Source organism: Schistocerca nitens, chromosome 4 (genome assembly GCF_023898315.1).
Source record: "Schistocerca nitens isolate TAMUIC-IGC-003100 chromosome 4, iqSchNite1.1, whole genome shotgun sequence".
Classification (NCBI taxonomy): Eukaryota; Metazoa; Arthropoda; class Insecta; order Orthoptera; family Acrididae; genus Schistocerca; species Schistocerca nitens.
In genome coordinates, this window is record NC_064617.1 from 547,051,333 (window position 1) to 547,075,254 (window position 23,922).

Sequence of the window (23,922 nt, forward strand, 5' to 3'; positions counted from 1 at the left end):
GTTCAGGAACTCTTCTAATGTATAAAATGATCCTTGCAATAGGAACTGCCTTAAGGTTTTTCCAAACAAGAGATCATCATCTACCAAACAATTCTTGAAGGGAGGGCATTAAAAATCTTACAGCCACTGAAATGGACTCCTTTCTGCACATACTTAGATTTGGCTGCTCATAGTGGATATCATGTTTCCTTCTAGTATTGTGACTGTGATATGCACTATTCAGCTTAAAGATGGATTTTTCTTTCCTTATGAAGCACATCAACGAGAATATATATTGCGCAATGGATGTAAGTATTTCAAGCTTCTTAAAAAGATTCCTGCTTGTGGCTCTAGGATGGACTCCACACATGATCCTTATGGCTCTTTTTTGTACACACAGTACTTTTTTAGCCAGTGGCTGATTTCCCCAAAATATAATTCCAAATGCCATAATTGCATGAAAGTAACCATAATACGCTGACTTCATGGTTTCCATATTTCTATAAGAAGAAACAATGCGCAATGCGTATGTTGTTGAACTTAGTCTTTTGCACAGATCCACGATGTGGATTCATTAAGCGGTATAATCTTATGTCAAAAGTTTTTCACGGTAAGGCAAGTGATAGTCTGAAACTGTGCCAAGTCTTGAAGGAGTGCAGTTCACGGTGCCCAAATTATCCAGAGTATATCGTCTAGTGTTTGAGAATGACACTTTCGCAACTTTCAACAAACTTAAGACATAATGTCAAACTTTTTCTCGCCGACATCCTCCCAATTTGTGTGTGCAAGTGTATACCTGTCCTTTTTTCCCCCTAAGGTAAGTCTTTCCGCTCTCGGGATTGGAATGACTCCTTACCCTCTCCCTTAAAACCCACATCCTTTCGTCTTTCCCTCTCCTTCCCTCTTTCCTGATGGAGCAACCGTTTGTTGCGAAAGCTTGAATTTTGTGTGTATGTTTGTGTGTCTATCGACCTGCCAGAGCTTTTGCTTGGTAAGTCTCATCATCTTTGTTTTTAGATATATTTTTCCCACGTGGAATGTTTCCCTCTATTATATATTTTCGCTGTTCACGCAGTAAAACTGCCACATTAAGCATGAAGTTGTGTAATTTATCACTGTGGCCGTGACATATTTTGCACACGGTATTTACATATACAACTGAATGTACCTGCAGAATTATAATACGGTTGTGCAACGCATAGTTTGAGACATGTGACATTTTATGCACAGTATACCGATTCTTGAAAGAATTCCAGTTTGCAAGAAAAGTTCAGATGAGTTCCTATTCGCGAGAGAATAGTAAAAGGAAGGTCATCGTCACCATGATGATGAAGAGTTATGAGAGACCGAAGTACTCCCCTGTTACGGTAATGGTGCCAAATGCCCAAACATGACTTTCATCTGCCCAGAGGCGTCAGAGGTGGCATCACATGGCACCGGACCTCCCTAATCTGTAAGGAATTGACATTTTATTATATACTACTTTGTAAATGCTAAACATGTGTTGAGAATAACGTATGTTTGTATACATATTTTATGTTATGGAATGCTTATGGAGTTTACTCGCATGTTATTTTGCAACAGATTCGTTTAGCATCAATTAGTTTAAGTAGAGTTCTTTGTCTAGTTGAAATTAATGAATAATAAGGTTTTCGGCAACATTTTCCTCTATTGTTTTCCATCTCTCAGAGATGGCGTTGTCAACGTCAAAATATGTACCTTCCGCTGTACCGAGCAGCCAAGACACTGCTTTGCCGGGTAGAGTAAACGGAGAACTGTGCGTATAGCGTAAGGAAGATGTGAAGTAGACAGCAGTTTTACGCTAATGTGTCAGTACAAATAACATGCCCAAACAAATTTAATAATCACAGAGAGAGAAAACGAAAGGCATTCACTATTTCTCTGAGACGCTTTATCGTCAAATATTATGTACAACATTGTCCCAATCAGTTGTTGATGCAGTCATCGGTGTGTTGGTACTAAAAGTACATATGCTTCTGTAAATGTAGTGAAACTCATTTGTTGTATTAAACTGAAATCTCCAACTACATCGATGTTGCAGTACTTCGCCTGTGTGTCCAAGGGTTTAGTTTTCGTGTGAAACGTCGACAATAGCTAAACATGTATGACTTGTACAAGATTTTGAATAGGGGGATATTTGCAGTTAATAAAATAAAATATTTCACTTCAGCAGAAGTTGTTGAACAGCTAAAGGAGACCATACGTAGGGGTACGTAACCTAATCTTGTATTTTGTGTACGCTTCTAGTTCGCATAAGTCAACAATCGCATTTCTCTGTAGGACCCTCTTTACTTGTGTGACAGTACAACGAATTGTTGCATAAAACGTCAGTCAGTCCTTTAAATTTCCATCGTTCATATTCACGATGTCCCTTTCGAAGTAGAGAGTGTCATTTGCAGATAAGGTTAAGGTCGTGTATGCCGTATGTATGTCTGACTAAATGTGATTACACGTCTGTAGATACAGTATGTAAGCCTAACTACTCATTAGAGCATCCGAAAATTTTTGGTGAAAACATCCAGTCCAACCATATTGAAAGAAACAAACAAACAAAAACTTATTATAGCCTGGAGAAAATTATGAATCTGAATTAACACTCAATACTTATGTAGATAGCTTATGCGTATCAAAACATCACAGAAATGAAAAATAATGTAGATCTGAGAAAGAAACAAACACAAATAGAACTGTCAGGTGTAGAGCTTACAGACTTGAATGTTTATATAACAGCAGCTTGCATCCTTCTACAAAAATCTAGCATTGCTAACTCAAAAATTAAGTAGAAGAAAATGTTAGTGTTTTAATATCTGGCAATCTTAACATACATTTTCTGTCAGACATTTGAGCTTCGAATATTTTATGCACAGCTACAGCCTTAACTGATGGTTGAATCTCCAACTAGAGTACCAAACTATAGTATTAGCTGTCTGGACTAAGTAGCCAATAACATCAGTTGCACAGTATTCTCTTTACATTTAGGATTCTCAGAACATAATGCATTAATCATTCAGGTTAAGTTTCCACTGAACAAGCCTCAACCTAAAAAGTTGTATGGAGGAGAAAGTTCAATAAAAACAATATGCACAGTTTCCTCTCTGATATGCAAAAAGAAAACATTTTCTACTATTATCCTACCTGTCACTTACCTTTACAAACAAAAAATATAAACAGGGACACAAAACCCTCAAACTGTATCACCTCAGGAATAATCAGATCAACTCAGAGGAAAGGAGAACATCCCTCTATTAGCAAAACGGAACAATGTGGTAGTGAAGAATTTAAGAAATACTTTATTTCATATAAAAAGATATGTAGAAATGCAGTTAGTGCAGCCAAAAAGCCATGAAATGGTGACCACATCAAACAATCGATTCACAAAAACAGTTGAAAACCTGCACCTCAGAAATAATCATCTCCTAAAATCAGAATCAAATTTATGCCCCGACTGACTATTCTTAATGCCAGAATGAGAAACTGGGATAGAAAAAGTAATTCATAGCAAAATAAAGAAAAAAAATTCATTTGCTGGCCAAGAACAAATCCTGTACTTTCTCCTGCATAATTGGTGTAACATTATCAATAAACCATTGGTTTACATAGTAAACTCCTCATTCCTGAATGGTATATTTCTTAGTAAGCTCAAAATTGCAAAAATCATACCTGTTCATAAAAAGGGAAGTAAAGAAGATCATAGCAACTACTGACCTACTGCAGTGCTCTCAATGTTTGATGAAGTATTTGAATATATGATGGCCATCTGACTTAATTTGCTTCTAAGCAAAACAAAAATCTTGTCACCTGCTCAGTTTGGTTAGTTGGTTGGTTTAAAAACGGGGGGGGGGGGGGAGGGGGGGGGAGAAGGGGACCAGACTGCTTGGTCATTGGTCCCCTCGGTTTGGCTTGTAAGAAAAGAAAACTACTGCTGATGTAAAACATGAACTATTAGGTCTTACTCTGGAGCTCATTAACAGAAAACTGCCGGCCATAGATATATTTCTAGACGTCACGAAGGCTTTCGAAATGGTTAATGATAGCATACTGCTGCAAAAGATGTATTCTTATGGAATAAGAGGAATCACCCATTATTGGTTTACAAACTACAGCAGTATGTTGAATTAAATAAAATCGACCACTCAGGATCAGCTAGTGCAGCACATTCTTCCACACACCATAAAGCAAGGTGTTCCCCAGGCATAGTCTGGCACCCCTTTGTGTTTTAATTTACATAAATGATATTCCACATAGCCTGTCAGACACAAAAACTCTTCTGTTTGCCGATGAAACCACTGTTCTAATATCTGCTACAGAATAAATTCCCCAGTCTGCTGTACATGGAACCACACATCAATTAAACCCGTGGGTTAACAAAAGCAGGCTGCATCGTAATGTAAACGAGACAGTCGGACTGCCCAAAATAGACATCCACTGGTGCCAACTGTATCAGTGGGCAATGACAATGTTGAATTTGGCAGTGAAACTAAGTTCTTGGGGATTTCCGTAACTGACACTCTTACTTGGAAAAAGACACATTAGGTTTAACTAGCAAGGAACTCAGTGAAGTATGTTTTATGATCAGATCAATAAGGAATGTTTTAAAAATGAGTACACTGATATCAGTGTATTATACTCTTTCCCATTCAATATTTAACTATGGAATTATTTTTTGGGGTCAAAATTCAGAATCAGTTAAGTCATTAAACTTGAAAGCAGTCGGAACAATTTTTTTTTTTTTTCAAACAGCAAAGAGAAGCAAGTAAACTATCTTTTAAGAAGCTGAATATATTTCCCCTTCCATTCCGCTACATATTAAAAAAAATTACAAGAAAAGAAGGAAGATTGGGTTTAACATCCTGCCGACATTTAGGACATTAGAGATGGAGCACAAGCTTGGATTGTGTCAAGGATGGGGAAAGAAACTGGCCGTGCCCTTTCAAAGGAACCATCCTGGTATTTGCCTGGATGGCTGGAAGCGGGTCTGAACCATCGTCATCCTGAATGAGAGTCCAGTGTACTAACCACTGCGCCACCTCGGTCGGTAGAAACATTACATTTCACTATGAAAAACATTAACAAACTTGAGAGATATATGGATTGCCACCGTCCTGACCTGAAACCAAAAGCCTCTTTAACAATAACTCCCCACTAAAGAAACCTTTACAATAATGGTGTTAAATGTATGAGAATAAAATTATAAAAATCCCACTTTCCAGCAGAAAAAAATTTAGGAGGTAAGTAAATTTAAAATGAATGTGTAATCTCTCTTAATAAAACACTGTTTTTACAGCATCCAGGAATATTATGAATCTGACCTGTCCTTAAATAAAACGAACACAATAACCACCCAAGCTATTGTCATGCACATGTGCTATCCGCTATGAATTAAAAATGTTAGTAGTTGAGTATTTTAAGTCATCTTTCCCATTTGTGCAGTACATAAGAAAATAAAATGATAAACTGTATGAAGTTGTAGCTATTAGAACCTGTGCCGTATAGATAAAAATAACACTCTCAATATTATAATGTTCCTAGCTGCTGTTTGTACAGGTCTTCAGTAAAATTTTGTGAAAATGCTGGATGATATTCATGTTGTAATCTGTATTTTTGTATTGTCTTGTATCATTTAATAATATGTATTTTGTATTGACTTATCCTGTATCAATTGTACAAGCTATATACTGATTTGATCCACAGGACAAATAATGAATTAAAAAACTATTACAGGCTGGAGGATATTATTAATTCAGATAAACACTCACTACAGTATTTTCTATTAAGCCTGCATAGTAAAACAGTTTGTGACAACTTGATTTTTGGACACAATTACCTTCATAATTTGGATGATTAATGAGATACTAAATCATTTACAATATTGTAACTCCCATCACATCTACACATGCTATGTGAGAACAGGTTATGGACTCTGGAACATTCTGTGTTGTCTCGCACCCCAAGTCTAGCAGCAGCCACACTAAGGAATTACCATCCCATGCTGCTGTTGATACCACAGCACAGCAGGATGGCTGCCAAGTTCTGTAATCATTGTGTAGGGTGTGCTGTCGCATCTGCTCATGCGAGGTCCTCATTTAAGAGAATGGACACACTATTGTGTTCTTCGTCAGAGACATTGTGACAACTTTTGGAAAACTGTGTGTGTCAATAATGCATCAACTGATTTTCGAGTAGGTCTAAACATAGCTGAACATAAATTTTTATTCATGCTACAATCTTCACTTAAGAAGTTTTGTTACATACTTCACTTGTGATATGGTGGAAGAAAGAATCAAGAGCTGCACTTTTAGCAGTTGTAACTGTGTTAACAGTTATTAAGTGTCTTCTGTTGCACAAGAGAGGCACATCCTGCATATGCACTACCTTTTTTCAATGCAAGTCCAAGTCTTTTGGGAATGTAATAAACTAACTTTCTAAATAACTTCTAAATGAACACTTCATTTTTTAATGATGGTGACTATAAAATGCATACTCTTAATATTTTTCTCTCTCTGCTTTTTTTTCCAGGTGTTCATGAAAGATATTTGCCAGACCCATTCAAAGTAGGTCATGGTGGTACTTTAGATGATACAGCAACCGGAGTTTTAGGTAACACTTTCTTGAAGGTGGCACGGTCTGCCTGGAAAGTCCTGCATATTTTTCAATCAATTTATTTTCTTTGAATTGACCAACTAAGATATGTAACAACTTCAATTCCTTCTCTTTCTTTGTTTCCCATCTTTCCAGTACTCAGTCATTTTCTCACCAATTTATCTTTTTCTTTATTCTGACCGCTCCAATTTCTTATTTCGCCTTCCTTGAAAGGCTTGTAATTTTTTTTATTTTTTTTATTTCTGATTCTTTGACGTTGTTTCTGTCTAGTTATTTCTTGTTCATGTAATCCACACTACTGTCCATTTCATTTTCCTCATGTACTGGAATGTCTGTTTTGTTAGCCTGTTCTCACTCATTTAATACAAGTATCCAAAGGAAAAATAACCTTTGCTTTGCCATTACTTGTTCCATTTTAGCTATATTTTTGTAAATCTCCTCATTCCATCTTGTTTTCCAACCATCTGTGGTTTGTATTGTGTGCATTATTTTTCTAGTAAATAATACATTTTAAAAAAACTCTCCAGTTATAGGCAATTTTTTTTCTCCCCCCCCCCCCTACTGTGTGTATATATATGTATATATATATAAAAAACAAAACAAAAAAAAACAAGTATCACCATTCTATCCACTTACATAATGATGTGGAAACCATTCCTTCAGTGTATAAACAAAAACATATGCAGACCTATACATTATCATTTGCTGTGTGAAATTACATATTTGAAATAAAAAATATATATATACAGGGTGAGTCGCGTAAGACGTAACATCCCCTTTATTGCGGGGGCGATTGCACATATCGGCATGCGGTTTTCAGCTAATCATAGTGGACTATGAAGCACATACATTGGTATATGCACAGTAATCACAATGTTTATATTGACCGAGATAATCAGGCAAGTGCATGTTTTGTAAATGGGACGCTGTACTTTTTTTACCATCATTTGAACGCTCTGGAAAAGACGCGTATAGTGATGTAACGCATGTTGCTATTGTGATTCAAACTTTGCTTAAAAGAGGGCGGATGAGGATTTACCTACGTAGCATAGGCCGTGCATGCTGCATAGAGCCCGCATCCCGTGGTCGTGCAGTAGCGTTCTCGCTTCCCACGCCCGGGTTCCCGGGTTCAATTCCCGGCGGGGTCAGGGATTTTCTCTGCCTCGTGATGGCTGGGTGTTGTGTGATGTCCTTAGGTTAGTTAGGTTTAAGTAGTTCTAAGTTCTAGGGGACTGATGACCATGGATGTTAAGTCCCATAGTGCTCAGAGCCATGCTGCATAGAGCACAGCAACTCGGCCTGCGGGTCGCGCGAGGTTTGTTTACAGTCTGCAGCTGCTTCCGACCACCTCGACCTTCAATCGTACAATATTTCCCAGTGTTTTTTAAGTGAAGTTTGAATCACAATAGCAACATCCATTACATCACTATATGCATCTTTTCCAGAACGTTCGAATGATGGTAAAAAAAGTATAGTGTCCCATTTAAAAAACATGTATTTGCGTCATTATCTCGGTCAATATAAACATAGTGATTATTGTGCGTGTACCAACAGAATAATGGGGGTGTTACGTCTTAAGCTACTCACCCTGTATATACAATTGTATTTTCTCGGAGGCAGCTCATTTTATTCTCATGTGAACAATTTTGCACTCTCAAATAATGTTCCAGCACTAGTCGGTTAGCATTGCAGGCATCCATTTCCTTTCACAGTGCTTTTCCAAGAACGTTATTTCTTGATGGAACCTTTCAAAATGTTCACCAGGAACATCACTCCATCTCTCAGAAAGATAGTCTTGGTGTCAATCTAGAAAATGCACTTTTAAAAACATATTGCATCCAAAATCCCTACACGCATTTATTGTTTCTTGAACCAGTTCTTCATAGTTGCTAGCTCTTTTTCTTCCCTGAAAGTTTTGTGTTACATTTGTGAAACATGACCATACTTTTTTATCGTGGTCCAAAGCATTCTTCAGAATGTGAGATTTTGAAGTTCTGTATTTTGGGGGTCTACAAACATGCCTTCCTTTATTTTTGATGAAGAAAGACAAGGAAACTTTTTTGAAAGGTACATAAACCATTTTCTAGATTGATTCATGGCTTTTGCAGATTATTAGCTGTGTGAAATTACATAATTGAAATCCAAAAAAATATATATAAAATCGTATTTTCTCGGAGAAAGCTCATTTTATTCTCATGTTAACAATTTTGCACTCTCAAATAATCTTCCAGCACTAGTTGGTTAGCATTGCTGGCATCCATTTCCCTCACAATGCTTTTCCAAGAACATTATTTCTTGATGGAATCTTTCAAAATGTTCACCAGGAACATCACTACATCTCTTCTGCCCAGTACCCTCATACATATACTGGACAAACAGGTCACGAGATTAAAATGCGGTTTCAGGAACACCTTCTCACTAAAATGGGCATTGTAAAGAATAACTCTTCTTTTGCCAAACATCTTAGAGCTAGTGAATTTGTAGTGGGGATTACTGTTCATGACTATCCCACCCACACTGAAAATACCTGCATTTGATGTAGCCTTGGTGCACACCCATTATCATGGTAACTGTTTTCAACTCATCACACATTTTCCACTTATGTTCTTCATACTTAATAAATTGCAACATATTTTTCAAAACGTCATAAGAACTTTACCATAGTAGTGTACACAGCTGGAACAGAATGCATTGTGTTTCCATTGTGGAGGAGAACTCACTTGAGACTGAATTTGGAACCCTCTATGAAAAGTCTCCACTTCTGTGTCTCCTATTTGAATTTCAAAGCACTCATGAGACCACAAACATCACTGCAGTATGTCATCATGTCAGTTTGTTGCTTTGTCCAAACTCCATTATTTTTGTGTCTGATGCTAATAGATTACATTCTTGTAACCTTAAACCTCAAAGGCAGTGGTGTTGAAATATATTCTGTCTGTAACTGAATCCAGTTCCAGTTCATGCACAATGAACTACCAGTCAAAGATTTCTTTTCCAACTCACGAGTCAATAGACTCACTTCTGCCCAATACCTTCATACATATACTGGACCTACGTGTGATTCCCAAAGGGAAAAAATTAATTATTTGGTAGGAGTTTGAGATAGCCAAATTTCTCAAGTGGTTGGTCACAAAAAACCAAATTTTCTGACACCATGATATGAGCTTCGCCAAAATTTATGTTGATTTTTCTGTTCTCTTTGTGACTGTTGGGTCTGCTCATTTTTTCAGCCTTTGTCTCCTACCACTGTAGTTTTGTGTTTGGTTTTCCCAATATTTTTTAAGCCTTTGTGTCTTTTAACTTTTTCCTCCCCACTCTCCCATCCTACGTTCGTCATCTCCTATCTTTACACCTCTCACCTTCCCTGCCCCGCCCCCTCCTCCTTCCACCTATTCATTTAGATTGACATTTCAATCCATCTTAATACTTGTCAGTTCAATAAAATGGTTACTTTCCACATCACTACTAGTTAGTCTATTTTTAATTTTTAAGAGTATTTTATTCTGTTCCATTATTTTAATTGGCCCTGTTTAGCATTTACTTTATTGCAATCCCTTTCTACAGTCAGTGTAGCCACGCTGTGCTTTCAATAAGTTTCATTCTCAAGTCAATGTACTGCATGGTCTAACTTGCTTCAGAATATATATTATATTGATCACTGTGATTCATGGCTGTGATCGCTAACCGATCTTCATACCGCATATTGCTTTGGTTTGGGGTCATTCCATATCAAATCACCCAATAAAAAATAAATTTTACACCCACCTCCTTAGATTTTCATGAAATTTGGCTCAAATGGTTCTAATACCATCCTGACAACACCTGCAATTTTTTTTTGCTGTATCTCTTATAGTTTGTTTTATAAATTTTTAAAGTTTTTATGTATTGCGTTTTCCGAACCTTCAGAAATGGTAAATTTAATTTGTATTCAAAACTTTAAAATTGCTTATCTTAAAAACTCTTTTAGATAACATCATGAATTTTTGCAGCAAGTTTATTTATTATATATATTTGAAGATAAAAATGATACTATTAAAATATATTAATATTTTCTATGAAAAAAAAAAAATATATATGTACTTTTTTTTTTAATGGATGTTTTGTTTTATAAGAATTGCAATATCTAGAGTCTCAGACCTGATAAAATGCTCAAATTTGTTTTAATTTACTCTTAAATATATAGGCTACTTGATAAAACAAAAATAATGATGGCTTTTTAACATGTTTATTAATTATAGTAGATTACATTAGAATTATGTACAAAGATAGTGTACTTACGACACTTATGTATAACCCAACTGATTGCTTGAAACATTGAATTTTTGAGTAATTTTGTCTTTTTAATAAACATTAATGCTGATTCAAACTGCTTTTCCACTTCATCCAAGAGCTTTCAGTTCTTTTGATACAGTCTTTTTTGAAGTAATACATTCTTCCAGTGCCGCTTGATTGAGGTGCGTCTACTACACAGACTATGTGCTCCAAAGGCACTATGCAAGAATCTTCTCTTTCAGGCCAATAAAATGATGCAGCTGGTCCTGAAGGACGTAGAAATAGAATTTCTGCATCTTCTTCATCATTGAATATTGTTTTTACCAGTCCAAAGTACCAGTTACCATCATAATTTGCAGCCACATAGCTATTTATGGATGGTTCAACACGAACCCAATCAGAAGAAGAATGGAAAGGAAAGACTAAGGAGGGTTTTACACTGTCTGTAGTCCTTCTAATTTCAAGGTTGTTTGTTGGAAGTGGTTTGAAGTTATGAAAACTTCTTGTTCCAGGAATGGTTCGGGTTGCTGAAAAACGTTTTTCTAGTTTTAACCATAGCAAATCAGCTTCTTTTTTGTCAATAAAGTGAAAATGAATGTTTTCAATATTTTTTTCACAAAACTTGTACACACCGATTGCTGTCATTATTTGTTCTTCGTCTGAAAGCTGTAGACTGGCTTTCCTTAAAATTCTTTTAATAGTTCCTCCTAGGCCATCACAAATTGACTTCCCATGACTTGTTGCAAAAAAAAAAAAAAAAAAGTGTTGGGCCTTCAAATTAAAGTCTCTCAAGTGTTCAGTAAAATTTTTAAAACTGTTTCTATTTTTGTACTGCCCAGCACAACCATCTGTAAAGTAGTGAACTGAGTCAATGTCAGTATGATGTAATGACAGCCACTTTGTAATTTGTTTTTGTACAAAGTTAACAAAATCAGTGTCATGTTCTTGGTCATCGCTAATAAAACAGTGGTTGGAAACAAAAACATTGTTTTCCTCATTTCTTAGAAAAATTCCAGCTGGGTGTAGAGTACAGCCACCTCTATTCCAGTGGTAACTTTGGATCTCATTTTGTATAACAAAGGAATAATTTTCACTGAAATCCATCACAATAATTGCTGTTTTGGGTGGTGGGTCTTCTTTCAATCTTTTAAAGGCTGCCGATTGGGATTTTGCTATAAATGAGTGTGGGGTGAGCTTTTCCAATGACCTAACCAATAAAGAAATGTAGTCTTCAACACTGATAGACTGTTTGATCATTTCTACCCTGTCTGTGTTAACCCACTGACTGATTACAATTTCTTCTTCTAAATCATAATCTTCACTTAGTTTTTCAGTTAAGTACTCAGTTAGTGCAGTATTTGCAGGACAGCTGTCGCAATGATGTAGCATGCAGTTTTGGTTTTCCGTGTTGCACACAAGCATCTTAATTAGGTCTTTATAAGATTCTTCAATTTTCACAGCATCCAGTAATAGTTTAACATTCTGGTGGATACTGCATACACATACAGTGTGTGTGCCTGCAGCACCAGGAAGGATACACCATTTAGGTCTCAAGAAACAAAATTTTGAAAATCCCACTTCTACCTCGGGATTCTCCCATTTGAAAGAATAATAGAGTTCTCTCAAGTTACACAAAATGAGTCTTTTTTGCATGTACACATTTTTTTGAACACTTACTTTTTTTGTTCCAGGTAGCACTCTGGAACTTACATCCTTTTCATAAAAATCTGTTACAAGTCTTACTGTATTTTCAGAAAGAGTTTTACCTTTTTTTGGACCAGGAGTTTCCAAAATACCCTTTTCAGATTTTAGCTTTCTAGCTTGTTGCACCATGTACTCACATTAAATTCTTTCATCACTTTATTTCGACTCCAAGAATCTGGAGCCAAGGTCAGAATCTGGATTTTTCTAGACCTCCCAACAGATGAAATCTTCTCTTTCATAATAGAAATCATTACATCAAAATCATTTGCTTTCTCAACCACACTTCTTCGTCATCATCAGAACTTGGTGCATCATATTTTAATGCTTTTGAAACCGCCTTTTTTGCAGTCTTTTCAATACTGCTAACCTTCCTTTTAAAATAAGACCCTTTACTTTGTTCTGACAAGCCATGAAGCTTTATCGATGTTAAACCTAAATTATCAAGAGCAATGTTTGTTTGTACGAGGGATTCATTTCTGGATTCCAATGATTCTAATTCAACCATGACTTCATCATCTGTTTCACTTTCATTGACTTCAACTCTTAATTTTTCCTCACAAAAGTTACGGCATGTTGAGCAAAGCTTTTGTCCAGGTTTTATGCTAATATTTTTTGTCAGTAATTGTTTAGAAAGATCCAAGCCTACACTTCTCAACGATTTTTTGATGGGCTTTTTGTGTTTTTTTAGTGGGTCTACACATGTTGATTGATACTTTTCAAAAACATTTAAAAAGTAGTAGCTGTGGTGTGAACATATATTCAATTCACACAGATTAATTCCAGATCGTAAGTGGATCAAATATTTTTCTTCCTCACTCAATTCAGATACCGGTTGTAACTTTTTTGAAGGTGTGTAGGTTGTTTGGAAACAGTCCGATTTTTTAAATAACCCTACGCTACAGGTTTGAATATCTGACATACTGATTTCACTTTTGCTCTGATTACTGTTCTCGTTACTTTTATAGGATATTGGAAAAGAATCTCTGTACTCTAAGTAACAGTACTTACTGAAAGTTTGAATAAACTTAATAAAATACTATCCAAGCACTATTTAACACTGTAATAATTTTTTACTTCAAAACACAGGAGTAACAAAACAAAATCCAAGTGTACATTGTTACTCCAAGAAGACAAAACTTATTTTCGGTGTCTAAGTCACTTGGTACTTTTTATTTTTAAAATATAATTAATATTATTTTAAAAATTAGATAACTATTAAACAGATTAAAAAGCCAACATAATTTTTCTTTTATCTAATAGCCTATACAATTAAGAGTATTTTAAAACAAATTTGAGCTTTCTATCAGGTCTGAGACTCTAGATATTGCAGTTTTTGTAAAACTAAACATCCGTTAGCTAAAATAAATAAATAAATAAATAAATAATAAAAAACCTGTAAATTTTTTTCATTTGAAAGATTTTAATATATCCTTATGGTAATTTTTTTAACATTTAGATATAATACATAAACTTATTCTAAAATTTCATACCGATATCTTGAGTATTCTTTAATATACAAATTTTTTTAGTTGTGAGGACACGTTTAAGTTAAGATTTCCGACTGCTGAAACAACGCCAAATCTAAAAACTTTAAAAATTTATAAAAGAAACTATAAGAGATAGAGCAAAAAAATTTACTGGGTTACTTGACATGGAATGACCCTTTGGGGAGCTTCTTTTTGACTCCTGATACAGTGCTCAAGCAGATTTAATTTCTTATTAATACTATTAATTTTACACACTGAGGTTTTCTCTTACCATTTCAGGATTTCCTATGATTACATTTGATGATCCCATTAATTGGTGCTACATAGGTTCACGAATAAACTGCTATGTAGCAAGATTGTTGTTGTAACATTATACAGTGACTGTGCATAAGTAAACAATGCACCTAGAGACCACCTGACATTGGCACAGACGGTGCAGGAAGCATTGTGCAATGTGCAAACAGCCATATATAAGACAGTGCGCTGGGCCCATGGGCACGCTAGTGGTGTTGCGCCTGTTGAACACTTCACTGTTAGACTATGCCTAAATATAACCCTTGATTTTGTGTGCTTGTACTTATTAGTATGTCATTCAGTATGTCTTTATTGGAAGCAAATTAAAAGTTGGCTGGCGGGAATTCTGATATTGTGTTTGTTGTGCAATGTTACAATATTTTTTGGCAAATAGTGTGCTATTTATTCAGCATGTTTCATTTTGTCGGTCACTATGGCCAATATGTTGGTCAAAGAAATTCTTCAATCTCTTGTTGAACAGCAGCAAGCTCTCACCAACCACTAGCAGGCTTTCTCCCTGGCACCAAACAATTTGGCAGCTCCATAGACGTGCCAGAGTTCACCACCGTCGATGCAGCCCCTACTGTTTTTCCTATATAATGACAATGGGAAATATTGGGAAGCATACAAAAAATGCGTTCATTTCCAGGCTGTTGGTGTCTCTGAACCCAGCGTTTGTAAGGCTTTCTCTTTCTGTCTTGGATTTCTCCTCGTGCTTATCCCGTTTTGTGTGAGCTAACTCCCTTGAAGGAACCTGCCAGTCTCCCTTTTGTTGAAATGTGTCGGTTGTTCTCTAATTATCATTGCAAACATTCTTCTGTTGTTGCTGCTTGCATTGCCCATTGTCAAAAGTTGCCATAACAGTCTTACAGAGCTTAGGCAATGGAACTTCACAGGCGTAGCCATTGTTGCCAGTTTGTTACTGAAGCTCAGTGGGACTCATATGCTGATTCAGTGGTTCGTGGTGCTATAATACGCTTGGACTCTGATAGAGAAGTTCGTGAATGCACTTTACAATGTGAAAACCTCACTCTCACGGAGATTTTGAACACTGACAGCATTGGCCAGTCTTTTAAAGTATCTAGGGAAGCAGGAAATCAGATTGAAGCTTGGTGTGAAGTAGCTGCTGTTGCTTCTCAGCCACTGTCGGTTAGCTCATAGAGGAAAGATGACATCGCAGCCATGCAATTGTTGTCTCCATGTTGCATGGGGCAATGCTGTGCTAAACAGCGACAGCGGTCAGTGTCACAACAGTAGCCAAGTCATCCTGCCCCACCGTGCCCTTATTGCTTTATTCAACATGGATGGACCGCATCCCCAAAACTTTGGGTGATGTGCTGCAACCATTGTAAAAAATAAAAAAAAATAAATAAAATAAAATAAAATAAATAAAAAAAAGGTACATATTGCATCTGTGTGCACTCTCAGTCTCATTCATCAGGCATAATCATGGATGTGAACATTGTTTCTCAAGTGATGGTAGCTCCAAACAAACTTTATATCGAAGTGCGTGTTATGGACAAGATGTTAAAAATGTAATTAGACATGGTTGTGGCTGTGACTTTGTAAAATTCTCGAACCTATGTGGATCTTGGGTCACTGGTTTTGTCCTCTGTCTCTCATTGCTTGGTGATTAACAACAAAGAATGAATACCCATATTGGGGCAGTTTTCTATTCCTGTAGTGTATAAAACAGTTGTTCAGCCTTTGGCCTTTCTAATGGTAGATGATGCCTTCAAAATTTTTGGTGCATGTGGTATCAGATCAATTTCCGGACCAACAACTGGACATGCTCTGACTGGAATTTTCCTCACTATTTTCAGACAGTTTAGAGTGTCCTACTCATTTTTTCATGCCTGCTCAATAACAATTCTTAACAGGAACAAGTCAAAGCAGAACTTGATTGACTTATGCCCTTTGGTGGTGTCATCCCTGTCTCCTCTAGTAAATGGTCTAATTATTGGTAATTGTCACAAAACCTAACAGCAACCTTTGGCTCTGTGACGATTTTTTAAAGCCTATAAATTCACAGTCCCTTATTGATACCTACCCCTTAGCCCGTCAGGTTGAATTCTTAGCTCAGCTTTCTAAGGGCCAATATTTTTTTCAAAACAGACTTATCTGAAGTCTACTTGCGAGTGCCTCTGGATGAGGGCCCCAAATGTATCCTCGTAGTGAATACCCTCTTCGAGGTATACCAATGCCGGCACCTGTCATTCGGTGTAGCTAGCACCCGTGCTATTTTCCAATGATTTTTGGAGCAACTCATGGCATCTGTGCTGGGGTGCATTAACTACCTGGACTATATTGTGGTCTCTGGTTCCTCAACAGATGAACACTTACGGAACCTTCAGGACTTGTTCATGGTGTTGCAGGTAGCCGAGTTGAAATGTAAGTTGGACAAATCGCAATTTTTTCATCCGTCTATCGTCTATGGTCTATATTGGTTTTGAAGCCTCGCAAGCTGATGTCAAGCTATTCCACCAGCATGTTGATGCCATTATGGCTTTGCCACACCCTACCAATGTCAAAGAGTTGCAAGCCTTTCTCAGAAAGGTTGTGTATTAGCATAAATTTCTTCCTGTTGCAGCCACTGTAACTCAGCCTCTTCATGCTCCCTTCAGGGTGTATACAACGTGGGACAACCGGGAGATCCGGGAAAAACCCGGGAATTTTTTCATCTGGGAGAAAACCGGGAAAAATCTGGGAATTTTTTAGAATTCCGGGAATTTTTCGTTGTTTTTGTTTTCAGTTAAATTTTTGTAACTTTGAATGGTAAGAACTGATACTCTAACGAAGGATAGTGTATCTCGCTACTGCAGAATGATACTGCAGCATTAAAACATGAACGAGAGAAAAAAACGAAAATAAAACTTAAATTGTAAAGGAAATGCACCATATAAAATAACACAGTGCTCGTACAAGCATCTGCCAACAGCAAAATGTGTCAAAGGCTTTCGGAAGACTATGCAATGCTTCATAACAACAAATTGCCTTTGATGAGCGTGACGTCACAACTGCTGAGGCAGTCAATTTATTCCATACTATTGACTAGTTTCAACTGTTCGCTGCATTTCAAGTGCACGTTTTCATCTTCTAGCACGTGTCGCATTATGCCATAATAAAGAACCAAACATGAGATAATACAGTACTGGTACTCCAAGAAAGCTTACGTCCTGAAAACCACACTAAAAAACTTCATATCTGGTCGAGGCCTACATCATTGAGAATCTGGACATACAAATGTGCACTGTAAGGTGAACTATGCATTTTAGTATGGTTCACGAAATTCTGATGCTCTTGGAGTATCTTCTAATGTCTTGTTTCTTTTATGACATAATGTAAGATCTTTTAAAGTTTTACACATACGGGCTTCCTACATCACCATAGCTGCTCAAGCGTGGTGACGCCTCTTATCTGGCGCTCTCTGACAACTGCTGAAATAAATCTATTTCTAACAGGTCACGGGAAAATATTGCGAACTGTTGTTCGGAAAGCGTTACTTTCAAAGTAAATATCCTTTTACGCAAAATGAACTTAAATCACAGAGTGTTTGGTCTCCTTTAAAAATCAACTCTTTGATGACGAGCCATTTAGAAGAATTTCGAGCCCAGAAAATCAGAGATTTATGTCGGTATTAAAAATTTTGCTGGCGTATTTGTGTGATGCATCTTAAAGCGTAACATGCATTAAACAGATTAACATTATAAGTGAAAGCTTAGCTTCTCTTGTAGCTTATTAATCTTCGAGACAAATATTATATGCGAAAGCTTTGCTTTTCTTGTATGAACACTATGTATATTAATTTAAACCATTAACTTATCCTGTTGGTGGAATTCGAATTTATACTTTCGTAATACGAAAATATGCAGCGTACATGTTGCTGCCCATCAAAGATCTTTCCAAAACGTGTTTTTTCCCCCTGAGTATCGTTTTCTAAAGTGCCGGGAAATTTTACACTGCTGTATAAAACCATATCCTATCAAAGGATAAGTTTTACAGTTCCAAAGGAAAGTATACTGTCGCTTAACATGGCAAAAGCGTATTTTCACCCGGGAGAAAATGTATTTTTAACAGGGAGATCCGGAAAAAATCCGGGAATTTTTTCTTCTTGTCCACATATACACCCTGTCTCTTACATAAAAGAATTCCTTTTCACTGGTTGCCAGTCTGGGACTGTGCTTTTGCTCTGGGCTCAGCTTTCTGGGCCCACAGGTTTTGCCAGTGCCCTAAGTGGATACTGAATGTTGTCTATCACTGCCGAGGCTGCCACCTTTGTGTCATGTGTACCTCCGATTGTTTGGTGTCCTGGCACTACAACCAGCTCTGCCCACCTGTTACTGACCATGTGCTGTAGACTTCAGTGTCCCTGTGGCTGCCCCCACTGTCTGTGCCAGGCCACAGGGCACAGTCCCCACCCCCATCAGGCTCCTCAGCTGTCTTCATTCTGGGTGCTACCATCACCGGGGGGAGTAGTTAGCGCTGAGGTGCCTCAGGCTCTGTGAGCCCTGTCTCCACCACCACCATCACCACCTTTGTCTTCTCTGCTGCATCCGGAGCCAAGCACTTGGTTGGAGGTGGACATGGATATGGTGCCATCACCAGTGCTCCCTTACGGTCTCTTCTGGGGGAGTGGGCACCACATCTGTCCATGCCCGTGCCATTTCAAACTGCATTCTCCTGTGACGGCACACCACCTGCTCAAGTAATCCAAGCAGTTGCCCCTTCCGAAAAATATGGACACCTCCACAGTGAACAGTTTTCCCCGAGGGTGTAGAAGCGTTGTAACCCTGTACAAAGAGCAATCATAATTAAACAGTGCACACCGCCACAGCCAGCCTAAAGCGGCCACCTCACATCAGCCAGCTGGTGCACTGGGCTCTCAAGCACTCTAATGCTTTTGTAACTATTAAACACTTCACTTTTAGACTATGCCTACGTGTAACCCCCAATTTCGTGTCCTTGTACTCATTACTGCATCATTCGGTGTGTGTGTATCTTCCTTTATATGGAAGTGAATTAAAGTTGGTTGCTGGGAATTCTAATATTCTCTTTGTGCAATGTTTCAATAATTGTTATCATTAATTACAGATAATCTGAAGATGTGCTAATCACATGAAATATCATTATTAATAAAGCACTTGTGACAGAGACAGTTTTTATTTTTGGAACTGTGAACCACTGTCGCTGCATCATGTGAAAATGGAATGGAGTAATTTGTCTTTTACCTAATAGTTCTGCATTTTGTTTACGTAGGTCTAAATCACAAACTATGTTATTCAGACATGCTTGTGTCATGAAACGCCAAGTCAAAGAGCTTGTCAACAGTTATGATGGTCTTTTTTTTTTTTTTTTTTTTGGAGAAAATGTCAATTCTTCATTTACACTTTCTGCATTGTCAATACCTGTTTCATTGTCTTCATTTGTTGGTCTAATAGGTACTAGAAGAGTTTGTGAGTGTGGGATTGGACTGATTACAGAAGGCACATTGGGGTATACTTATGTCTCTTAGATTTCCAATTTGTAAAACCGTGAACATCTGTCAATCATAAGTACATAGAGCACTTTGTAGCAGTATGGGCATGAAAGAGATGATCTTCTTAATCAACCTACAGGAGATGAGACCTGGATGCACAATTACAAACCAGAGGCTTAGGAGGTAATCATTGTGGTGGATTCACCCACTATCTCCAATCAAGAAAAACTTCTGAGGTACAGGATTCACTAGAAATGTCCCGCTGGCTGCCTTTTTGGATGTCAAGTTTTTTTATGTTGGAAACTTTTAGGAGAAGGAGCAAATTGTGACTTGTTCTTACCATGTTGAGATGTTGCTAAGATATTTGTATGACTAAAGTACTGGAAACTTCTCTCGTAAATGCTGCTCCTGTCATACTTCACAGTGTACACATTCATAAGGCAATGTATACTCTTGGTGGTCTGAAATTACAGGTGTGGAAATATCCACCATAAAGTCTAGATTTGGCACCATGTTTGAATATTCGGTGGACCATTTGTTGTGCCAGAACTTTGTACAGTTGATGAGGTCAAGTGGTGATGGGATGGATGTAAGATGTTCCATCCCGCTGTCCCCCTTCTGCCCCCAAGTAGACTCGTGCATTTATAGACAGGTGGATCAAGTGTGTAGGAAAGAAAGCTTGCATAGTAATAAATAAATAAATAAAGGTAACAAAAATTTCTGCTAGTTAGAATGAAACTCCCATTATTTAATTATGTGCTTTCATTACGAGAACTCATAAAAGTTGCTTGAGTGCTATATGGAACAGGATATGATTTCCATTTGTAGACTTTCTAATTAAAACTGCAATTCATGATGTACAAAAATATCAGGAAAATACGCGGTTCAGCGCAGTTTGTTTGATATGTTTTTCAGATTAACTTCCATTTCATTCAACATGTCTCTCTGTCCTTTGAAATCTTTCCAGCACCAGATTTTTGAACTACACAGAGGGAATTAGCCTTGCAAAATAACCTTCTGCTTCCATAATCATTCTGCCCTGAATCTTGTTAACCTACTGCGCCCACACCCTCTACACAATATTCCCTCCCTCTGCCCTGTCACGGCCTCCCAGTCCACTCCTCTACTGCACTATCTGACTCCAGTGCCTATATATGTGTGTGTGTGTGTGTGTGTTTTACTCTTAAATTATAATTCATATTGTTTTTCTCAATGCATTATATTATGATTTGTAGTTGTCTGAAAATTGCAGATGCTGAAATTACAACAGTGAAATAAAAACAGTAACAATGAAAAGCCCATATTACGCCCTTTACAAAATACACAGAAGCTGAGGCATATTACAAGAAATTAACCTCTAATGGTATTTCGTGTTTGAGTGATGCAGAATAACTGTCGCAGATTCACATTTGTAATGGTATAAAGTAGCAACAATGTGCTGGACAAAACTTGTGATTAACAGCTAATAGGCTAGCTCTTGATTTGAATAAAACACAGTACATCCAGTTCCTTACACACATTTTTATTTGTGTGACATTCACTGTTCTTATTATGGTAGTACAATTAGTGAAGCAGACAACACTACACTTCTGGGACTTTGTATGAATAAAAAGAGCTTGTGGATGATATATATTCATGACAACATAAGCTGACTGCAGCTGTCTTTATGATTAAAATATTGTCCACAGTCAACACCAGTAATAGACTGAAATTTGTTTTTATGTCTCATACTTTCATTCCTTGATATCATTTGGAATAATGTATTGGAGGAACTTGATTGAGGCATTCTTGTTGTTGTTATTATTAGTAAGTTTTATTTACTGTCTCATATTTAAGTTTACCATTAATCTGTTTTCACTTTCAATAAGTTACACACTGAAGCACCAAAGAAACTGGTGTAGGCATGCATATTCAGATACAGGCAAAATAAAGTGCTGTGGCCGGCAACACCTATAGAAGACAAGTGTCTGGTGCAGTTGTTAGATTGGTTACTGCTGCTACAGTGGCAGGTTATGAAGATTTAAGTGAGTCTGAACATGGTGTTATAGTCAGTGCATGAACGATGGGACACAGCATCTCAGAGGTAGCAATGAAGTGGAAATTTTCCAGTACGACCATTTCACCAGTATACTGTGAATATCAGGAATCCGATAAAACATCAAATCTCCAACATTGCTTTGGCCGCAAAAAGATCCTGCAAGAACAGGACCAATGATGACTGAAGAGAATCGTTCATCATGACAGAAGTGCATCCCTTCTGCAAATTGCTGCAGATTTCAATGCTGGGCCATCAACAAGCGTCAGCGTGCGAACCATTCAACGAAACGTCATTGATATGGGCTTTCGGAGCCAAAGGCCCCCTCGTGTACGCTTGATGACTGCATGACATGAAGCTTTACACCTCACCTGGGCCCGTCAACACCAACATTGGAATGTTGATGACTGGAAACATGTTGCCTGGTCGGACGAGTGTCATTTCAAATTGTATCAAGCAGATGGACGTTTACAGGTATGGAAACAACCTCATGAATCCATGGACTCTGCATGTCTGCTGTTCAGGCTGGTGGAGGCTCTAAAATGGTGTGGGGTGTGTGCGGTTGGAGTGATATGGGGTCTCTGATACGTCTAGATAAGACTCTGACAAGAGACACGTACGTAAGCATCCTGTGTGATCACCTGCATTCTTTCACGTCCATTGTGCATTCCGCCGGACTTGGGCAATTCCAACATGACAATACGACGCACCACATGTCCAGAATTGCTACCCAGTTTAAACACTTCCGTTGGCCACCAAACTCCCCAGACATGAACATTATTGAGCATATTTAGGATGCCTTGCAACATGCTGTCCAGAAGAGATCTCCACCCCCTCGTACTCTTATGGATTTATGGACAGCCCTGCAGAATTCATCGTGTCAATTCCCTCCAGCACTACTTCATACATTAGTCTGTCCATGCCACGTCATGTTGTGGCACTTCTGCATGCTTGTGGGGGCCTACAAGATATTAGGCAGGTGTACCAGTTTCTTTGGCTCTTCAGTGTACATGTAATATAATGTATTTTACCACATTGTGTCACTGGTATAAGTCCAAGAGAACAAAAGTAAACAAATAAAAAAATAGTATATGTGGTTCTGCTCATTCTTGTATGGCAGCGAACTGTGAATGATAAACACCGCAGATGAGGAGGAGAATGAAAGCTTTTGAAATGTGCTGTTATAGAAAGATTAGATGGATGGAATGGATAACTAATGAAAAGGCACTGAATCAAATTGGCGAGAAAAGAAATTTGTGACAGAATGTGACCAAAAGAAGGTGTAAGCTGAAGCATGAATAATTACCAAATTTGGTAATGGAGGGAAGTGTGCAGGGAGTAAAAATTGTTGAAGATCAAGGATTGACAATACTGGAAGGGCTCAAGTGGATGTAAGTAGCAATAATTACGAAGAGACTTTTACAAGGCAGGCTTATATGGAGATCTGCATCATACAAGTCTGTGGACTGAACTCCACAATAACAACACATCAAGAATTCCTTTTTATAATATGTTCATTATTAACTGAGAAACAGTTGTAGATTTTAAAATACCTCTCACCAACCCAAGCAAGTGAAATCTGTTATGATTTTTGTAGTTTTTATTTTACACTTTAAATTATTAATTTTTTATTTTATTTTATTTTGAGGAGATGGTATTTAGGCTAGTATATACAATAGCAATAGTTTTGAGCTATCCTATTTTCATTCATTGTCTTTTTCTTATGTTCTTTTGGAACCGCTTTGTCATTTAAGCAGATAGTTGCAACTTTTAACTTAATGACGTCATTAGTATTAAAAATTTTGACACAACAAGCATTTGTTATGCTGTCCCCTAGTACTTAAAAATCCTAAATTTCAGTTGTAGGTGTTGGTGAGGGCTGTCAGCTTTTAGCACGATTTCTACATGGAAACAAAAAATATGTAGTAACAGGATGTTTGGGTTCTGAAACAACTACATATAACGAGACTGGAATTCATGTCAATTCAGCACCTTATGGTAAATGGATGTTTATATTATTGTGTATTAACTTTTCTGCACAGTCTGAAGATAAT

General features: G+C 37.4%; 1 protein-coding gene across 5 annotated transcripts in view; it reads left to right on the forward strand.

Moving 5' to 3' along the window:
- The first annotated feature begins 1,762 nt into the window (after nucleotides 1-1,762).
- The window catches only part of LOC126251857 (pseudouridylate synthase TRUB1-like), a 112,903-nt gene continuing 90,743 nt past the window's right edge, over nucleotides 1,763-23,922 (forward strand). For 2 of the 5 annotated variants that reach the window (XR_007545795.1, XM_049952535.1), the window contains exons 1-3: nucleotides 1,763-2,209; nucleotides 6,517-6,597; nucleotides 23,729-23,866. Coding sequence is in view for 4 of the 5 variants with exons in the window: in XM_049952535.1 (XP_049808492.1) it covers nucleotides 2,101-2,209; nucleotides 6,517-6,597; nucleotides 23,729-23,866 (328 nt within the window). In the remaining variant the exon portion in view is untranslated. The remainder of the gene's footprint in view (nucleotides 2,210-6,516; nucleotides 6,598-23,728; nucleotides 23,867-23,922) is intronic. The other 3 variants (XM_049952537.1, XM_049952536.1, XM_049952538.1) reach the window with 3 other exon arrangements.